The sequence below is a fragment of the Camelus ferus genome, chromosome 12, assembly GCF_009834535.1.
Source record: "Camelus ferus isolate YT-003-E chromosome 12, BCGSAC_Cfer_1.0, whole genome shotgun sequence".
In the NCBI taxonomy this organism is placed as follows: Eukaryota; Metazoa; Chordata; class Mammalia; order Artiodactyla; family Camelidae; genus Camelus; species Camelus ferus.
In genome coordinates, this window is record NC_045707.1 from 7,429,063 (window position 1) to 7,445,946 (window position 16,884).

The 16,884-nt window shown below is 54.1% G+C and overlaps 1 protein-coding gene across 1 annotated transcript; it reads left to right on the forward strand.

Moving 5' to 3' along the window:
- Window positions 1-226: 226 nt before the first annotated feature.
- On the forward strand, window positions 227-16,033 carry BIK (BCL2 interacting killer). The gene is made up of 6 exons (XM_032492380.1): window positions 227-329; window positions 685-938; window positions 12,610-12,771; window positions 14,115-14,222; window positions 14,829-14,946; window positions 15,547-16,033. Exons 3-6 carry the CDS (start codon window positions 12,617-12,619, stop codon window positions 15,628-15,630), a joined length of 465 nt encoding a protein of 154 aa, XP_032348271.1. The 5' UTR covers window positions 227-329; window positions 685-938; window positions 12,610-12,616; the 3' UTR covers window positions 15,631-16,033.
- The last annotated feature ends 851 nt before the right edge of the window (window positions 16,034-16,884 follow it).

A 16,884-nucleotide genomic window follows, 5' to 3' on the forward strand; every position in this document is an offset into this window, starting at 1 on the left:
CAAGTATTCCCCAGAGCCTACTGTGTGCACGCCTGTGCTGGGAAAACAGCGCACGCGACAAAACAAACTTGCAGACCCCAGAAGGCAGAGAGACAGTAAACAAGAAAACAGATCACACTTGTAGCAGTTCTGTTGCCATTCGGACCCGCCGGAGTCGGTGCTATCGGGTGGGGAGGCGGCCCCTGGGGGCGGGCCAGGGCGGGGCGGGGCGGTTTATATGGTCGCGCGCGCGGGCCGCTGGCTGCAGACAATACGCCTCTCGGTTCCAGCGCTCCGGGCGTCGCCACCACCGCCACCACCGCTACCGCCACCGCCACCACCTACGCGAGGTGAGTCCGAGCCCTGCCGCCCCTGCCGTGACCCTAACTCGGCTGCGGCCCGCCCCTCCACCCAGCCCGAACCCGGCAGGTAAGCGCCCGGGGGCTGCCCTGGGCGCCGAGCTGCGGGAAAGTGGGGTCCCGTGCCCAGGTTTTTCTCGCCCAGATACGTTATTTGCAGGCGATGTCTCGGGACCCCGGCTCCGAAACACCCCGTCGCTGGCGGGAGCTCCAGTTCCCCGTTGGCAGCCGTGCCAGCCGCGGCCCCTGCGGGCCTCAGTCTCCGCATCTGTGCAATGGGGCGGCCCCTTTTCGCCGCGCCCGGGGCACCAGACGTCCCATCGCCCTCCTCCTCCCTCCTGCGCAGCCTCCGGGGCGGCGGTCCCACGTCCTCCCCGGCCGTGCGGACCCCGCCAGCCCAGGGCCGCGACGGCACAGCCGCGCGGGCACCAAAAAAGGAAGATGGCGTCGGCACGGGTCCCCGCCGGCCCCGGGGCGCCCCGGCGCCGCGCACCTGCGAAGGGCGGGAGACGGCCTGGCTGCGGGACGCGGGGAAGTCCGGAACAGGAACTGCGCGCGCGGCGGGCGCGGCCGCGCTCCGTCTGCCCGCGCCCCGAGCAGGTGCGCCCCGCGGGGAAGGCGTCGGGCTTGGTTTTGTAAACCTGGGGGGACCGCCGGCCGCCGCAGCGCTGGAGTGGCCGCCGGGCGCGTTCCATCCGGTGACCGCGAGGGGTCCCGCCGCCAGCCCCGGGCGGCCAAGACTCACCCTGCGGGCCTGAGGGCTCCTCACACTTTTTCCAGGAGCTCGGGTCTCTTGGGTGCGAATCGTTTAGTAAACCGTTAATTGTTACTGTAATTTTCACTAGAAGGAGCCACCCTGGCGGGGGGGATGATGTTGTTGTTCTTGCTGCTGCTGTTGTAACATTTTTCAAGCACCTACGTGGCTGGGCCCTTGGTGGGGTTTTCTGCGTAAGCTTCGCTCCAGCTCCCCAGGAAGGGGGCGTTGTCATCACCTTATCTTTCCCATGTGAGGGAGGGCACAGACGACTGATATCTGCTGGTCGCCCTCCAAGGATCCGAGGCCTCATTTTACAGACGGAGAAACTGAGACTTAATTCAGGAGACATTATACAGGCTGTCTAACTAAAAACCCAGAGCCATTTTCTGGAAACCAAGCCAAACCTCTCCACTCAGCCGCTTTCCAGCTGCGATGTCTTAGATGGGCTTCTCCATCTCTCAGCCTCTGTTTGGGTCCAAGAGATTTCTGACCAGGTGTGGGGGAGCACACCGCCTCCCCGAGTGCTGGTGGCCAGTTAGTGACTTCCCTGGAGTTAACACTTTAACCTTGTTTCTACTTGTTTTGGGCCTGCCCTTGGAATGAGTCCTTACGAGGGGACATTCTGGCTGTTCACTGGTACTGTTTTTCACCTGTTCCCTCAGTGGCCTGGATTCCAGTGTTCGCCCCTTCCCCACCGTCTTGTTTCCCCTTCTCACTCCAGGATTTGGGGACTTGCCACCATCTTAACCTCCAGGTCACAGGGCAGCACTGACTGATTTGGCTGGTGCTTCTCCAGCCTTACCAACATCAGGTTATACGTGTTTGCTTGGTTTTGGTTTAAAATGTCTGAGTCTGGGAAAGCTGGCTTCCAGAGTGTGGGCTTTGAGGCAGTGCTTCAGAATGTCCTCCAGGGTGGGGAACATACTTAATTCACCTTCTAATATGGCTGCCAGGTGGTCTTTTTTTTTGGTGGGAACTATCTCAGCAGGAATATTTCTCCAAGCTCCAGGGATCCAGTGAGACCTTCCATGGGAGCGTGTGAGGCCTAAAACAAATGGAGTAATGTACTTAGCATAGTCCTTGCGGATGTCACTCATCATCCTTTGCTATCTCAGCTCAGTTGCTGCCTCCTCTGAGAAGTCTTCCCTGACTACCTCATCGAAAGCCGCATCCCTCCCACTCTTCCCACCAGTTCCTCTGGCTTAGGACCTTATTTTGTCTTTAGGACACTAAAGACTAGAAATTACTGGTTCTCATTTAGTGTGCTTCATACTAGTCTGCAGCTCCACGAGAGCAGAAACACTCACCGGAGCATCCCTAGTGGGCACTCTGGGAGGAAGCTGGAGAGAGGGTTGCATGTATGTTAACTGTAAGTTTTATTAGGCGTAAAAGCTGAGCTGCCAAGAATCCAGAAAGCAATGTTAGTCCATTTTCTCACGTCCAATCTTCTAGTAAATGGAAGGGGGTACTCGGTGAAGGGCTCCATCCACCGGTGGGTCTTGACCCTGACCTCGGAGGTATTTTCCCCTCTCCCTGGAAAGCATCCTGTTTTTAGTGAACCCATTAAGTTTGTAGACAATTAATGGCTTCTCGCTTCCCCTGCCGCGGACATAGTGGATCCCACGAGAGTCTGACTGTTTTTCTCTTGGCTCAGAACAATTCCAAGGGGTTTCAAGGAAGTTCCCGGCACGCTTGGGTTTTGTTGTTGGCGGCCACCAGGAAGCCTGCAGTGGGTCTGGAGTGGACATGTGCCGCCATTCCCTGGTCTCTTTGTCCTGCCACAGGTTGGTTGGGGCCAGGCCCTGGGAGAAACACAGAATGTAAGCAAATAAGTCCCCGGCCTGAGTCCCTCGCTGGCCCTGAGGCAGGCAGGAGAGGCCAGCCTGGTGGTCAGGGCGCTGGGGCGGGCTTGGAAAGGGCAGCTGATTTTCCTAGTGTCAATATTAGGATGTGACAACACAAAACACCCTCTGGGCTTGCCAGGCGCTGCATGGTAAACCTGTTTTTCTGGAGGTGGGAGAAGACACCGGGTCACCGAGTCTGAGAGGGCAACCCACCTGGCAGTCTGGGAAGGGTCACTGTGTCTGTGGCTCAGAAGCCAGAAGAGGCTTTGTCGAGGCGGGGCAGAGATGCACCGGATTTCCCACGTGCAGACCATGACGCATCCGGAAATCCCGGCTCTGACAAGGTCGGCAGGCCAGTGCCAACTAACGAGAGCTTCCCGTTAGTGAGTGCTGATTGTATGCCATGCACATAGCATCTGCCTCCTCTCTAAAAGTGAGGTTGTCCAGTCCAGGATCCCCCCAGCCAGAAGTTGCTTGTTCTGTGAGTCCAGTTGCCTCGTTCTGTTTTGCAGTGTACTGCCTGCTTCCCACTAGGCTGTCCCTGTTCACTGGGTCCTGCTCTGAGCTGGGGCAGACAGACAGGTAAACATTTAATGAGACCATAATGGGCTAAGTGCCTCATCCAGGTCTGTTTACCCAAGGTGCTCCGACAGTGCAAATGAGGAGCAATTAATTCTGTCCTGGGAAGGGTGGCGAGGAGGTGGATTCTGGGCTGGGCCTGGACGAGGAAGCAGGTCCCCCACGCCAACCTTGGGAGGACAGAAGAAGGGTGTAAAGTTGAGGTTGAGGATGTGAAAGGGCCTGGGTGAGTCAGTCCACTGGGGAGCTGAGGGTTATCCCAGGGAGGAAATCAGAGCCCCCAAGGCTGCCAACTGGAGGGGTCCATGTCAGGATCTGGTGAGTGGTTGAGACCTCTCAGAGCGCTGCAGGGAGACCCAAAACTGAAAGAAAGGACCGCGAAGGCCACGTCTCTCTGAGGCCCCGGTGTCTGGGCCCAGCAGGGTGTAGTCCTTTACTTAAATTCTTAGGGACTTAAATACATGTTTTTTTTTAAATTGAAGTACAGTTGATTTATAATATTGTGTTAGTTTCAGGTGTATAGCAAAGTGATTCAGGTATGTGTGTATATATATATGAGAATATATATATATGTTCTTTGATTCATTATCACTATAGGTTATTATAAGATACTGAATGTAGTTTCCTGTGCTATATAGTAAGTCCCTGTTTATTTTAGTAGATAGTTTGTATCTGTTAATCCAACACTCCTAATTTATTCCTCCCCCTTTGGTAATCATAAATTTGTTTTCTATGTCTGTGAGTCTGTTTCTGTTTTGTAAATAAGTTCATTTGTACTATTTTTAGATTCCATACATAAGTGATATCATGTAATATTTGTCTTCCGGTCTGACTTACTTCACTTAGTATGATACAGTCACTAGGCCTGTCCATGTTGCTGCAGGTGGCAGTATTTCATTCTTTTTTATGGCTGAGTAATATTCCATCGCATTTATGTATCACGTCTTCTTAAACCAGTCGTCTGTTCATGGGCACTGGGGCTGTTTCCATGCTTGGCTATTGTAAGTAGTGCTGCTGGGAACATTGGGGTGCATGTATCTTTTTTTTCCCTTCTTTTTAAAAATTTTTTTTTAATTGAAGTACCATCACCATGTATCTTTTTGAATTAGAGTTTCCATTTTTTCCAGATACGTGCCCAGGAGTGGGATTGCTGGATCATATGGTAGCTCCATTAGTTTTTTAAGGAAACTCCGTACTGTTTTCCATCATGGCTGCACCAATTTACATTCCCAGCAACAGGGTAGGAGGGTTCCCTTTTCTCCACACCCTCTTCAGCATTTATTTGAAATTCATGCTTTCAAACTGCAGATTCAGGCGTATCTTGGCACCCTTCTTTCTAATGGTGATGGAGAAGCACAGGGGTTCCCTTCTGGGTGTCAACAATGGCTTGGTTGTCTGGGAACCCCCCTCCGACCTAGCCTTCCAGGTTTTCCTCACCTTGTTTCCCCCACCTGTTTTCTTTTCACTTCATTGAACTGTGTATTCTAACAAAATACCACAGACTGGGTGGCTCATAAGCCACAGACAGTTCTGGATACTCGAAGTCTAAGGTCAGAGCACCTCAGACTTCCTCTATCCTCGGTAGAGGATGGGGGAGTGACTTTCCTGGGCCTGATTTACAAGAGCACTTACCCCACTAGCAGAACCCTCATGATATAATTGCCTCCCAGAGGCCCCACCTTTTCCATCGTGGGGCATTACGTTTTCAACAGAGGAATTTGGGGCGGGACACAAACTTTCAGACCTCAGCAAACTGTTTTTAAAACCAATTTCAAATTTATTTTTTAATTATCATTATTAATAAGATTATTATTAATTATTATTAACCTGTAATTATTAATGTAGACTATTAATCTGTAACAACTTTCTCCATAGTTCGGAGTATTTTTATGGATATTCGAGCAAGAGAGTCATAAAAGGATCTGTCCCCAATGTTTATTTTTGTTTTGTTCTTTTGGGGGGTGTAATTAGGTTTATTTATTTATTTATTACTTATTTTTAATGGAGGTACTGGAATTGAACCCAGGACCTCGTGCATGCTAAGCACGCACTCTACCACTGAGCTACACCCTCCCCCACCATGTTTATTTTACAAGTGAAGAATTAGGGGTCCAGAGGGGCTAAGGAATTTGTCCAGAGTGGCACAGCCAAGCTGGATCAGAACCCAGGTGTGCTCCCAGCCCATTGCCCCTTGGCACAGTGTTTCCATTCATAAATAATGCGTAACCAGTGAAACGAAAACGTTTGCATAAACAGCATCGCAGCAGGTTCCTTATCTTGCTCTGTCACTGGACAGCTAACCAGGGCTTCTTTCCATGTCGCTACACAGAGGCCCACTTCCTTCCATTTTTGCGGTGGCCAGCCTGCCCAGGTGTCGGTTTGGGGAGGAGATGGAGGTGCTGGTTTTGCATCATTCTTTCCACTGACATTCCTGAGCTCATTGGGCCAGGCCTGCGTGAGGCCCAGGGGACCCGAGCCCAGTCAGCCCTGAGCAACTCTCACCAAACTTTGACCCTTAACTATGGCCAAGAGTGTATCCCAGAGTTGAGGCCAGGTTTAATGTGTGTGTGAGAAGCCCCCAGTTTCCTCATCTGTAAAAAGGGGCTAATGTTGCCCCTCCATAGGATTAAACCTGTGGAGTGCCTGGTGCCGGACAGGCACGTCCTGTGCTCATGGGCCTGAGGTGATGCCCAGTTATTGGGCCCTTTCTCCGCCCTACATGCAGGGCCCCATGTGTTCCATCCACTGTCGAATTCAGTGAAAACTCTGGCCATTCAGGCCTCAGAACAAGACCTTCTTTGTCATTGTCAAGGCTGCCTTCCTGGTTTTCTTTTCTCCCGAGTGTATCAGCCACACTGCTGGCTCAGGGTATTTTTGGAGCCTGGAGGTGGGCAACATGATTGTATGGCCAAGAGGCTCTGAATTGCCATTCTTAGCCCTCCTAGGTCCCCTGTAAGTGGGCAAAAATCCCCTCCTGAGAGATGCTGAGTTCAGAAGATGCAAATAAAAAGGATGTGGGGTTACTAAGCGTTAAAGAACAGGCCCAGAGAGGGCAGCCTTTGCCTGAGGCCACACCAGCCAAGCCGAGGTTGGATCTCTTACTCAGCCCAGTGGGTGGCCATGCCAGCACCTTGGTTCAAGGTGGATCAGGCCAGCACCTGTGCTGGGTAGAGGGCTGTGGGGCCGGTGGGGACTGAGGGGGTGTCCATTCCAAGCTGCCACTTTCCAAATTACTGGGCAACTCCCTTCCACCCCTGCAGGTGAATTTCCAACTTTCTTTTTGCTTGAAATACCTTCCTCTCCCTCTCTCCTCTCCTTTTCCCCAGGTCATTTCTCCATCACTTAAGGGAGGTGAGCCCCGCCCACCTCGAACCAGCTGCTTTGGGCACCTGCAGGTTCCTAAGTAGTACCTCCCCTGCCAGGTGGGGAGGGAGTGGGTGGGCACGGGGGCGGGGAGTGAGGCTGGGAGAGGTTGGGTGCTTGGTTCCTAAAATAGACCTTTAAGACAAACAGCACCATGTCAGACCACAAATTCAAGCTATGAACCTGAAACACAATTACTTTGGCTTTATTTTTTGAATCGATGATACCAGCATGAACAGATAATTCAGGAAGACAAAAGCATACACAGTAAAATGTCTCTTCCACCTTTGTCCCAGAGACGCCCCTGCCCCTCTTTGCCGATCACCTTTCTCTTCCAGGAGATGATCTGCGCAGATAGAGGAGTTTGTCTTTTCTGTCCGTACCTGTGGCAGCACAGTTAACAAGCTCCCTTCAAGGTCTTGGCACAGTGGCGCCTGCCAGGTACACGCAGGCGTACACGTATGACACACTTGGAGAGATCAAAGGGTGTGTGTACATTTGTGATGTTGGTAGCTGTCGTCACATTGACCCCCAGAGAATCAGGGACTAGCTGTTTCCCACGCTCTTGTGGGTCTGTTGATTTCTTAACCAGCTTTGGAGCCGTGCTTGGTGGCAGAAAATGGGCGACAGTTGTATCTTTGACTTCTCCTAGCAGCCCTGGAGGTTGTGTTCTTTCTGCGCAGGAGAAGCCCTCTCTGAGCTGGGCTCAGAGCTAGGCGACTGGCCCTGGTCACACAGCAGTGGCAGAGTTGGGACTGGAATCTGGGTCTGTCCTGATGAAGTCACGGCTTTTCTGCTTGATGCTTGGAGCACTGGGTGCTATGTAAACCAGGGCATCACCTGCTCATGGGTTGGGACGGGGGTGGTGTGTGGATGGGAAACCCTGAAGGAAAAGACTGGGGACCAGGGCTTTCCAGCTGGGTCCACCCGGCAGCCACTGGCCTCGCACTCAAGACTCCATTTACCAGGTGGCACTGGTGCGGCCCCAAAGGTGACATCGCCTGTTCCTGCTTTGCTGCCAGGCGTTCAGGGACATAGGGAAGGCTGGGCTTGGGGCGACTGAGGGTCCATCCTCCAAGGAGAGGGCAGCTGTGCCCATCCCAGTGTGTCTGTGGAAGAGGCACAGCCACTGAAACTGCAGGCTGGCTGGTCCAGAGCCTGCCCTCCCTTCCAAGCCCTGCAGGCGTCCTCATGGCTGCGGGGGCGTGTCCTTCGCACTAAGGTTAGATTTGCATCTCGATCTCCTGAGGGAGAATAGGTTCCTAAATGATATTTCCACTGAGTGTGTAGGAGGGCGTGTGTGGGCTGCAGCCTGGGTGGGGACACAGGGCTAGCTATGCCTGCCTTTCACCAAAGAAGGGCTTTAAACTACTACAAAGAAGGGTTTGCAAATCTGCTGGAAAAAAATAGATGCTTGAAACCAGTCCAGGTTCCTGGATCTGCAGCTGCAGCGACCTCAGTCCTTGCCTTTGCTTAGTCATTCAACAAACATTTATCTCCTCAGTGCTCTGTGCAGAGATTAGTAGTAATGGCAGCTCCTGTTTTGTCACCTGCTTACAGTGTCAGACACATTAACACGGCATCTATCACCCTGCCCTCACAGGAGTCCTGCCAAAGGGCTTGTTGCTAGTGTCCTCATCAAGGAGTGAGGCAGAGGTTGACTCACCCAAGGACACCCAGCAGGGACCAACAGGGATGTCAAAGGAGACTGAGGGTGGCCAGCGGCACTGCTCAGACAAAGGCTCAGAGGCCTGGCAGTGTCTGGACGTGTGCTCGTTAGTGTGGCGGGAACAGGGTCCAGGATCGGGGTGGCAGGGCTGGGGTGGCCAGGAGTAGAAGAGGGTCCTGATCGTGGTGCAGCATGTCTCCCGGAGGGGACTGGGGCACGTGGAGTGGTAGCAGGGTCAGATCTGAGGCTGTTGTGTGGAGATCAGATTGGAGAGCCCAGCAGGAGCGGGGCCAGACAGGAAGGGACCAGCGGTGGCCCTGCACTGGGGCGGAGGGGAAGCTGGGAGGGACCAGAGCAGGTAGGCTGCTGCAGGGGCCCTGCCGCCTGCCCGGCCACACTGTTCACTCACTCAGATCTCAGGCCAGCCCAGGCCTGGCTGCTGATTCTTCTCCATTAATACCAGTCAGGATCTCTGCATTGGCGGAGGGGCAAGAGGGCTAAGGACTTGGATTACTTCACTCCTCTGACTTAGACACTGGGTTAAGTGGTGAGCACTTCAGAGTTAATCCACATGCAGGGCTGAAATCAGTGCCTGACAATAGTAGATACCAACATCAGCCAGGATTGTAAGACAGGCAGTGCGGGTTCTTGCCTAGAAAAGGAACCCTATTAGCTTGGGACCATTATCCCTGTTTAACAGATAAGGAAACTGAGGGTCTTGCCCAAGATCTCACTGCAAGTGAGTGGTTGGGTTAGGACGTTAACCTAAGATTTCCCCTGCCTGTTGGGAGCATCAGTGCAGGGCTCAGATGAGCATAGGGAGAGGGGAGTCTAGTGTCTATTCCAGGCCAGCTCAGGGAGGTCCAGAGGGGTCTGGGGACCCACATGAAGGTGCAGACACAGATCCTGCCCCCAGACAGTTCAGTCTGGCTGTAGCAGGGGCACCACTCCACTGCTCACCCATCCCTGGAGCTGGTCAGACACAGCGAGGGCCTCAACCCCAGCTTGGCCAAGCTGCCAGTAGTCACTGTCCCTGTTCAGGCACCTGCCCCTGTAGGACTCGGGGCCCCTCACCCCATTTGGTACCCAAGGTACCTAAGGATTCTAGGCATGACTACTGGGGAACAAGGGATGTTGGGACAGTAGGTCAAGGTGAGGCTCAAGCCATGTGCCCAGAAGTACCCCTATGGCCTCTTGCCTGTGGGGGAGGCAGGGGTTTCAACAGGAGCAGGAGCCATCTCTGGGAAGAGAACAGCCCCTTACGGGGGTGGGGTGGGAGGGTTGTGGAGGGGTAAGGGAGCAGGGAGACAGATGTAAATGAGGGCTGGAGCAGCTTTCCCTGGGAAATGGCTATTTGCATAGACACCCTGGGGCCTGGAGCCTGAGCTCCTGGTCACAATTCCTTAAATGCCAGCCTAACACAAGTTCAAGTTCACATGGCTTACAAGCTATGCAATGTTACAACCTCTGTCTCCATTTATCTGGGTCTTTTAAGTCCTTTAATGGAGTTTAAAATTTTTCTCCATGAAAGATTTTAAGCATGCCATCTTAACATTCATTCCTGACCAACCTTATATGTCTGCAATTGTATTTATCGTTTACTGTATTTTCTGGTTTTCTTGTAGAAAGCTATTGATTTTTGTATCTTGGTCTAACTTCCTAAGACACGTTGACAATTTTCTCAATATAAATCTAACTTAAGTTAATTCAAGTTGTCTAACCTTTTGTGTTGGGGTCCCCCCCCCCCGCACTGTGTTGTCAGTGACCCCGGGGGACCTGGGAGCAGGGTTTGTGACCCTGGCTCAGCAACCCCTGATTAAACTCGGAACGGAGGAGAGTCAACCCTGGCTACAAAAATGGTTTCAAACCACACTGATTTTGTCATCTACTTTTTTTCTAAAGTGTTGTCAAACAGCTTTGCATCACAGGTGGATTTAGAGTCACCTCATAGCTTTTAACTGATACCCAGCCTTTCCTAGAACAAATGTGTGCTCCCAGAGTGAGAGCTGTGCTGGCTGTCTTAGGTTGTTAACAGCCTTTTAGGGGTCTTAGAAAAATCCCCTGTATGTGCATGTGGCCTGCTGGTTTGGGGGTGTCGCTGGGTCGGGCCTGCAGGTGCCCTCAGCAGGTGGCAGCACCCTTCCCCCCACCCCGCCTCAGGTGCGGGGGGGGCACCCTCCCCCCACCCACCAGGTCTGACCTGACAGCTCCCTTCAGCCCACGGGGGAAGGTGCTGTCCTGACAGGTGTGGGTGGCATATGTCAGGCCGGGGCTCTTTTGTGGCCGTTGTGGCTGTGTTTACACGTCTGATCTCTCCAGCCCCAGCTCCTGCGAGCACTGCCTTTCACGTTGAGCTTTCATCTGGAACAGATGTAAAACTGTTGCCCTCCTAGGAGACTGAGACAGCCATCTCTCTTTGATATAAATTCTGGGCACCTATTCTCTCTAGAACAATGTTGTCCTTATGTGGTGTCCTTTCTCAAAGGCCAGAGTGCCCCAGACCCCCAAATACCTGTCTGCGCCCTCGATGACATCACATCCATCTCCGCATGCAGTGTGGATGCATTGTTGAGAGTGACCTGTCTAGACTCGCCCCGAGACACCTGGAGGATCCAGGAAACTCACTTGTGTGCCCACGAGCCCCTGCCCTGTCTCTGCATTTCCAGGCATCACCTTTTAATGCTGGAAGCACGTGGCCAGTGCAAGCTCATTTACTCCATGTCCCCACAGGGTGCCTGTGTGCATCCTGCCTGCAGTCCTCTTCAGGGATGAACGTCGGTCTACCCTGGCCTAGGTGGGAGCAGGAGGCTTGGGTGTAAGCCAATTGTTAATAATACTAATTGAATAATGGATTGAAGTACAGGGGTCAGAACAGTTAAGTGCCCGCTCCCTCCGTGTTCCAGGCTCTGCTCAGAGTACTTGAAGGAGAATCATTTAATCCTCAGACAGCCTACTAGGGGGCTACCGATACCTTACAGATGCCACGTTCTTCGTTATATTCTGGACTTAAGGCTGTTTGATACAGTGTGGGGGTAAATTATGGTGAACAAGGTCGGAGTCCTACCCAGCTATCACACATGATGTAAACATTTACTGAGGTGAGAATTCATAGTTGTAAATAGGAAGACTGGCTGTGAGGAACAAGAAACTCAGTGGTGATTTGAACAAATTGGTTTTTTCCCTTACGCAATTAGGCAGGCAGTGACTTAGTATTTTTTTGGGCTGTTCAACAATGCCATCAAAAAGCCAAACTCTACCTCTGCTCTGTATTTGATATCCTTGTGCTCAACACTTCTGTGGCATAAAATGGCTGCTGCAGTTCCAACCCTCACTCCTAAGTTGATGGCAGCAAGGAGGAAGAAGTCTGTCTGCTCCCTTTCAACCCCCACATCAGACTTTGAGACCTCATTGACCAAAACCGGGTTACATGCCCACCACTAGCTACAAGGCATGCCGGGGAAGTGGGAACAGGGCTCAGAGGAACACCGATTTAGGGCCACCCCAAAGAAAACTAGTTCTATCAGCAAGGAGCCAGGGGAGTGGAGGGGTGAGCCTTGCAGAAAGGAGGTTATCATATTGCAACAATCTTTGTAAGAACCACACAAATAAAATTCTCTTAAGAAGACCAAAAAAAAAAAAAAAGGTTCTTGAAATTTTTGAAAATATTTGTGTGATGTGTGTGTGTTTAGAAACTGTCAATATCCCTGTGGGAACTGGGATTGTGGATGACTTCCTCTTTAGGTTTATTTTTAGAAGCTGGCTTCTTGTGCTGGTGAATCCCAAGAGAGCCTGTATTACAGCCGTAGATCTGTACACCAAGAGAGAAGGCAAGGACCCCTATGAATCATCAAATCCCTGACTTTGGGGATGTATGGCAGAGAAAAGAGAGGCACGGTGACTTGGCCAAAGGCACACAGCCAGCACAGAGCAGGACGCACGCCAGGGGGACCTGGGGTGGAGGTGAGGTAGGGTAAGGTGGGAGATGAGGACAGGTGACTAGTGAGTGAGACCCCAGATTACATACTTCTGGGCATCCAGTCTGTGTCTTTTTTCCTCCAGAGAAGAAATGTCTCAAGCAAGACCTGTCTCTAGGAACCTCTTTTTTTTGTACACCTTCCTGCAAAATCATGGCCCTGGCTCCCTGCACGAGCAAGTTGTGGGGGTTCCCGGCGTGACGGTGACTGATGTCTTGGAGTTCGATCCTGAGATCTCCCCTGACCGGTAGGTTCCAGTGGCCCCTGGGCCCTGCCCACCCCCATTCCTGGCCAGTGACTGCTGTGGGCTGGGTGGAAGAATCTCTGGGTTCTCCAGGCCGGGCTCCAGAGTGGAAATTCCCCAGGTGTGGTCAGGGAGGCAGGTGCCCTGCGCGGGAGATCTGTGCCCTGATACCAGCTCACAGAGGGACCCCCAGAGCACCCAGCATGTTCCCAGTCCCTGGGCACTGGCCATCAAAATGGCCTTAAGACTGGGTGCCTCCCGGCCCTCATGACCACGATCACCTCAAGGCCTCTGCAGAGATGGATTCAGTGTTAGAAAACTAGGAGGCCACTTGAGATGCAGTTCCTGGCCCCGGCTGTGCAGGCCGAGAAGAGGGGGTTCTCCCAGCGCCAGGGTTCCCTTCTGCTTTAGGCCTCAGGAATCTCTTAGCCATTAGGTCCTGGACTCAAGGTTTGGGCTGATCAGGATTTGGGGGCTGGAGGGACCTGAAAATCTGCCTCCTTCCCCTCCATGCTCCATTTGTAGATGACAGCAGGGGACGTTCAGCTCGGGGCGTGTTTCCTGACCGCAAACTCCCACCTGAATGCCAGCCAGCCCTCTAGTGCGCCGCCCCCTAGACTGGGCAGGTGGCCGGTGCTAGGCTGGGAGGGGCTCAGAGTCTTAGCCGCTGGGAGGCCTATCTGCCTGGGGATTCCCGGCCAGGTCACTGGGATGGAATGTGGGCAGCCCCACCGAGAGCAGGGCTGAAGCTGGCCTGGGGTGTGGAGGGGCCTGCTGGACTTTTTGATTGGGTGGGAGTGCATACCTCTCCATTTCCATCAAGGATTCATTCAGTGAGTGGGGGGCCAGGTAGCCCCTCCTTTCTGAAAAGGGGTGGTGACATCGGAGGTTTCAGAATTGAAGACCAAGGAATAGGTCCCAGCGTCCCTCCGCACGAGGAGGGTAGTGTGAGGCCCCCGCCTCACTGCTCACCTTTCCCACCAAGCCCACCAGGTGGGTGGCTTCTCCCGGGATTCTCCAGGGCGCTCATTGTCCTGGGAGGGGAAGGAGGGCTGCATCCAGGAGGCTGACTGCTGTTACATGCACTGAATGTCTCCCTGCTCTCCCACAAGAGAGGCTGGGACAGGCTCCTGCCTGGCAGCCCCGTCCCCACGGTCCAGGACCCGTACTCCAGGGAGTCCACCGGTGGATGGGCCCTCATTGGCTTCTTCTGAAGCAAAATGGGAGCCAGAGGAGGGGAGTTTGAGGGTTCCCTGCCCCCACCTCGTCCCACCACCCCTTCCCCGACTTGAGCCTGTAGGTCACCAGCACACCACTCCCCTAGTTCCCCTGTGGTCTCCCCACAGTGACAGCCTCCACGAGTTGGCCGCGCAGCTAGCCTCCACTGCCGATGACATGGAGCTGAGGTTCGTGCTATGCCAGTTTGCTGAGCTGCCTTGGATGGTCATATACAGGTGACAAACCCCTGCTAGCTCAGGGCCCCTACAAGGCTCTTGACTTAAAATGACGGGAAGCACTGAGTGAGCCCAGGTAGAGCTGCGGGCCCAGCTGTGCAGGCGGAGCCTTCTGCGCTGGGTGCAGCGGCCCTGACCTGCCAGCTTCCCTGCAGGTTCTCAGGACCTCACAGAACTGCCCAGGTGGGGACAGAGACCGCACACTCCGGGACCACGGTGGATGTTGGTCTCTTTGTCTCCAGGAGAAACCCATCCTTTTGAGGAGCCTGGGCCTCTCAGAGCAAGGCTCCTCCTCCTCCCCTGGACCTGCCTCTGTGGGCCTGCGGGCAGCGAGCACTGCCCTGTGGCGAGCTCTGGGACGCAAGTCCAAACCCGTCTGCCAGCTTGTGGGGTGGGGGTGGGGTAGGTGGGAACTCAAATGAGCTTAGGACCAGAAACAGTCAATGGAGAGAGGCCGCCATTGGTGGAGGCACCCAGGGAAGGGACAGGGTGGCAGTGGGTGGGAGGGGACAGGCCCTCTTCTCCCTGCAGTTGTCACCTAAAGTAAAGGCTCTCGGCCCCTATTCCTGCAGTAATGGCCCTGCTTCCCTCCCATTTGTCTTCCAGCTTGTTTTTCACCTACAACCAGACAGGCCTGAGAGATGTTTATAGAAGTTTTATGTATGCTCTCACTAACCTTAGGGAGAACAGAAGGTTCCGGAACTTTCTGGCCGGCAGGGGCAGGGTAAGCCTTGAGATTTCATGGCCTTGACTTCCACTCCTACAAGCTGTGACAGCTGTGGACCAGCTGCTCCATAGGGCCTACCCTCTCCGGATCCACAGGCCCCACCACTCCCTATTGTCTTGCCTGCGTGCTTCCCCCATTTCTACCTCTGGCCTCTGGGTGTGAGACTCCTGGCTTATAGACCATATGCCTGAATCCTTGAGCACCTGTGCTGTGCTTTCCCCTCTCCCAGGAATTGCTTCTTATCCCAGGCGGTTTCCTGACCACTCCCCTCCCCTCCCGCCCAGCCCATCACCAGCCCCTCACACCAGTTCATTCTATCACACCAGTTCCTGGCAGACCAGCAGCCCCTTGTGGGGTGTCCTCAGGGCCACTTTCCTCACCTGCCCTTCCTGTGCTCCTCATCTTTCTGGCCAGCTCATCCTCGACCCCTCCAGTTCTGAGAGGTGCCCCTGTACCCCCAGCCTTCCCCATCACCACCTGCTCTCACCCGCGCCTGGCTGGTCCTTGTGTCCATGGAGCAGGTGCAGGAGGCGAGTTGCAGTGAGTGGGCCTCCTGCAGACTGGAGGTCCTCACTGGTCACGACCTTCATCCCACAGGTATTCCCCGGCCCGTGGCGCGAGATGGTGCTGTCCCTGCTGCTGGGGGTGCTGCTCAGCTGTGGGTGCCGCCTCGCCCACTGACAGCTGCCCGTTGGTGTGGGGGCAGGGCTGGCCCCTCCCCCTCGACTACCACCCTGGAGGTGGCCTTGTTGGTTTTGTTGTCTTTTTAACATTTCCTGATGACTTTTTTTTTTAATTTAAACTCTTGAGTGCTGGGACACGACTGAGGATCATACTAGCTTTTTGTATACGAGAGATGAATTCATTATACCTCTGGGGCTGTTACTGGTTAACGCGCCCTCTCTCCTGGCCCCAGTCTGCCTGTCCTGAGAAGGAGCCTTCCTCTCGTGGGTGGGTCAAGGAGCAGGCGGCAGGGGGAGTGCTGGTCACACCCCTGTGTCTGTGATGCCCGTGACAAAAAAAATCTACTGGAATAGATTTCTGTGGGGTGAGGAGAGCTCAATAAAATGTTGGTTTCCAGCCAGTCTCTGGTCCTCTCTAGGGGTTTGCGGTGTGGGCTGGGTTTGCCTGTGGAGGGGAGGGAAGGGCAGGGCGTGCTCCTCGCCACCTGTGCGCCTGCTTGCATCACACCGCCTCCTGGCTCCTTCCCACACCTGTAAATGCTGTCATACTGTTTGGTCCAACACAAGCTGGTTTACTTCCTCCTTGTCACGCCTTAGTGCCTAAAGCCTACCATTAGAGTTTATGTCCTTCGGGCTGTCAGTGCCTCCTATCATCAGGCTGCTCGCCTTCCCCACGTTGGCTCATCCAGCACTCCTGCTGGAGTGGTGCAGTCTGTGGATACTCACACAGGTGTGGTGGGGAGAAGGGGCTGGGCCGGGGGCAGGAGGGCCAGGTCACCCTTGCTGTGGGCTTAGCCCACCCCAGACCTGGACCCAGTGGTTTCTAGACCCTGCCAGGCCCCCCTCCCCCCGGTGCTGCATCTCTCCCTATCCCCAGTCCCCTACCTCATGCACACCCCAGGCTGGGGTGAGCCGCCTCCTTCCAGCTCTCCGCCATCCCCATTCTGTCCCCCCAATCCCAGATCTTCTGCAGCCTCATCCTCCTGCCCCCTTCAGGGCCCAGGTTTGGGGAGCCTTCCCGCCTCCAACTTAGCCCTAGGCCTGATCCAGCAGGTGCAGCCGCCCCACACCTTCCAGCCAGACTGATCAGACCCTGCTGCCTCAAGACTGTAGGGAGCACCTGCCCCTAGGCTCTGTGCCGCAGCTCCCCGAGGTCTGGCTCTTCACAGCTTTGAATCCTGACTTCACTCCCTTTCCTGTGTAAGTTGTCAGTGTCAGGCCCTCAGAACCTGACAGGGTGAGCCCAGAATCT

Excerpts from the sequence above, each read along its gene's own strand:
- BIK (XM_032492380.1), top strand. The coding sequence starts at position 12,617 with ATGTCTCAAGCAAGACCTGTCTCTAGGAACCTCTTTTTTTTGTACACC. Across the intron at positions 14,223-14,828 it reads CCTTGGATGGTCATATACAG|CTTGTTTTTCACCTACAACC; the intron begins GTGACAAACCCC and ends TTTGTCTTCCAG. Across the intron at positions 14,947-15,546 it reads TTCTGGCCGGCAGGGGCAGG|GTATTCCCCGGCCCGTGGCG; the intron begins GTAAGCCTTGAG and ends TTCATCCCACAG.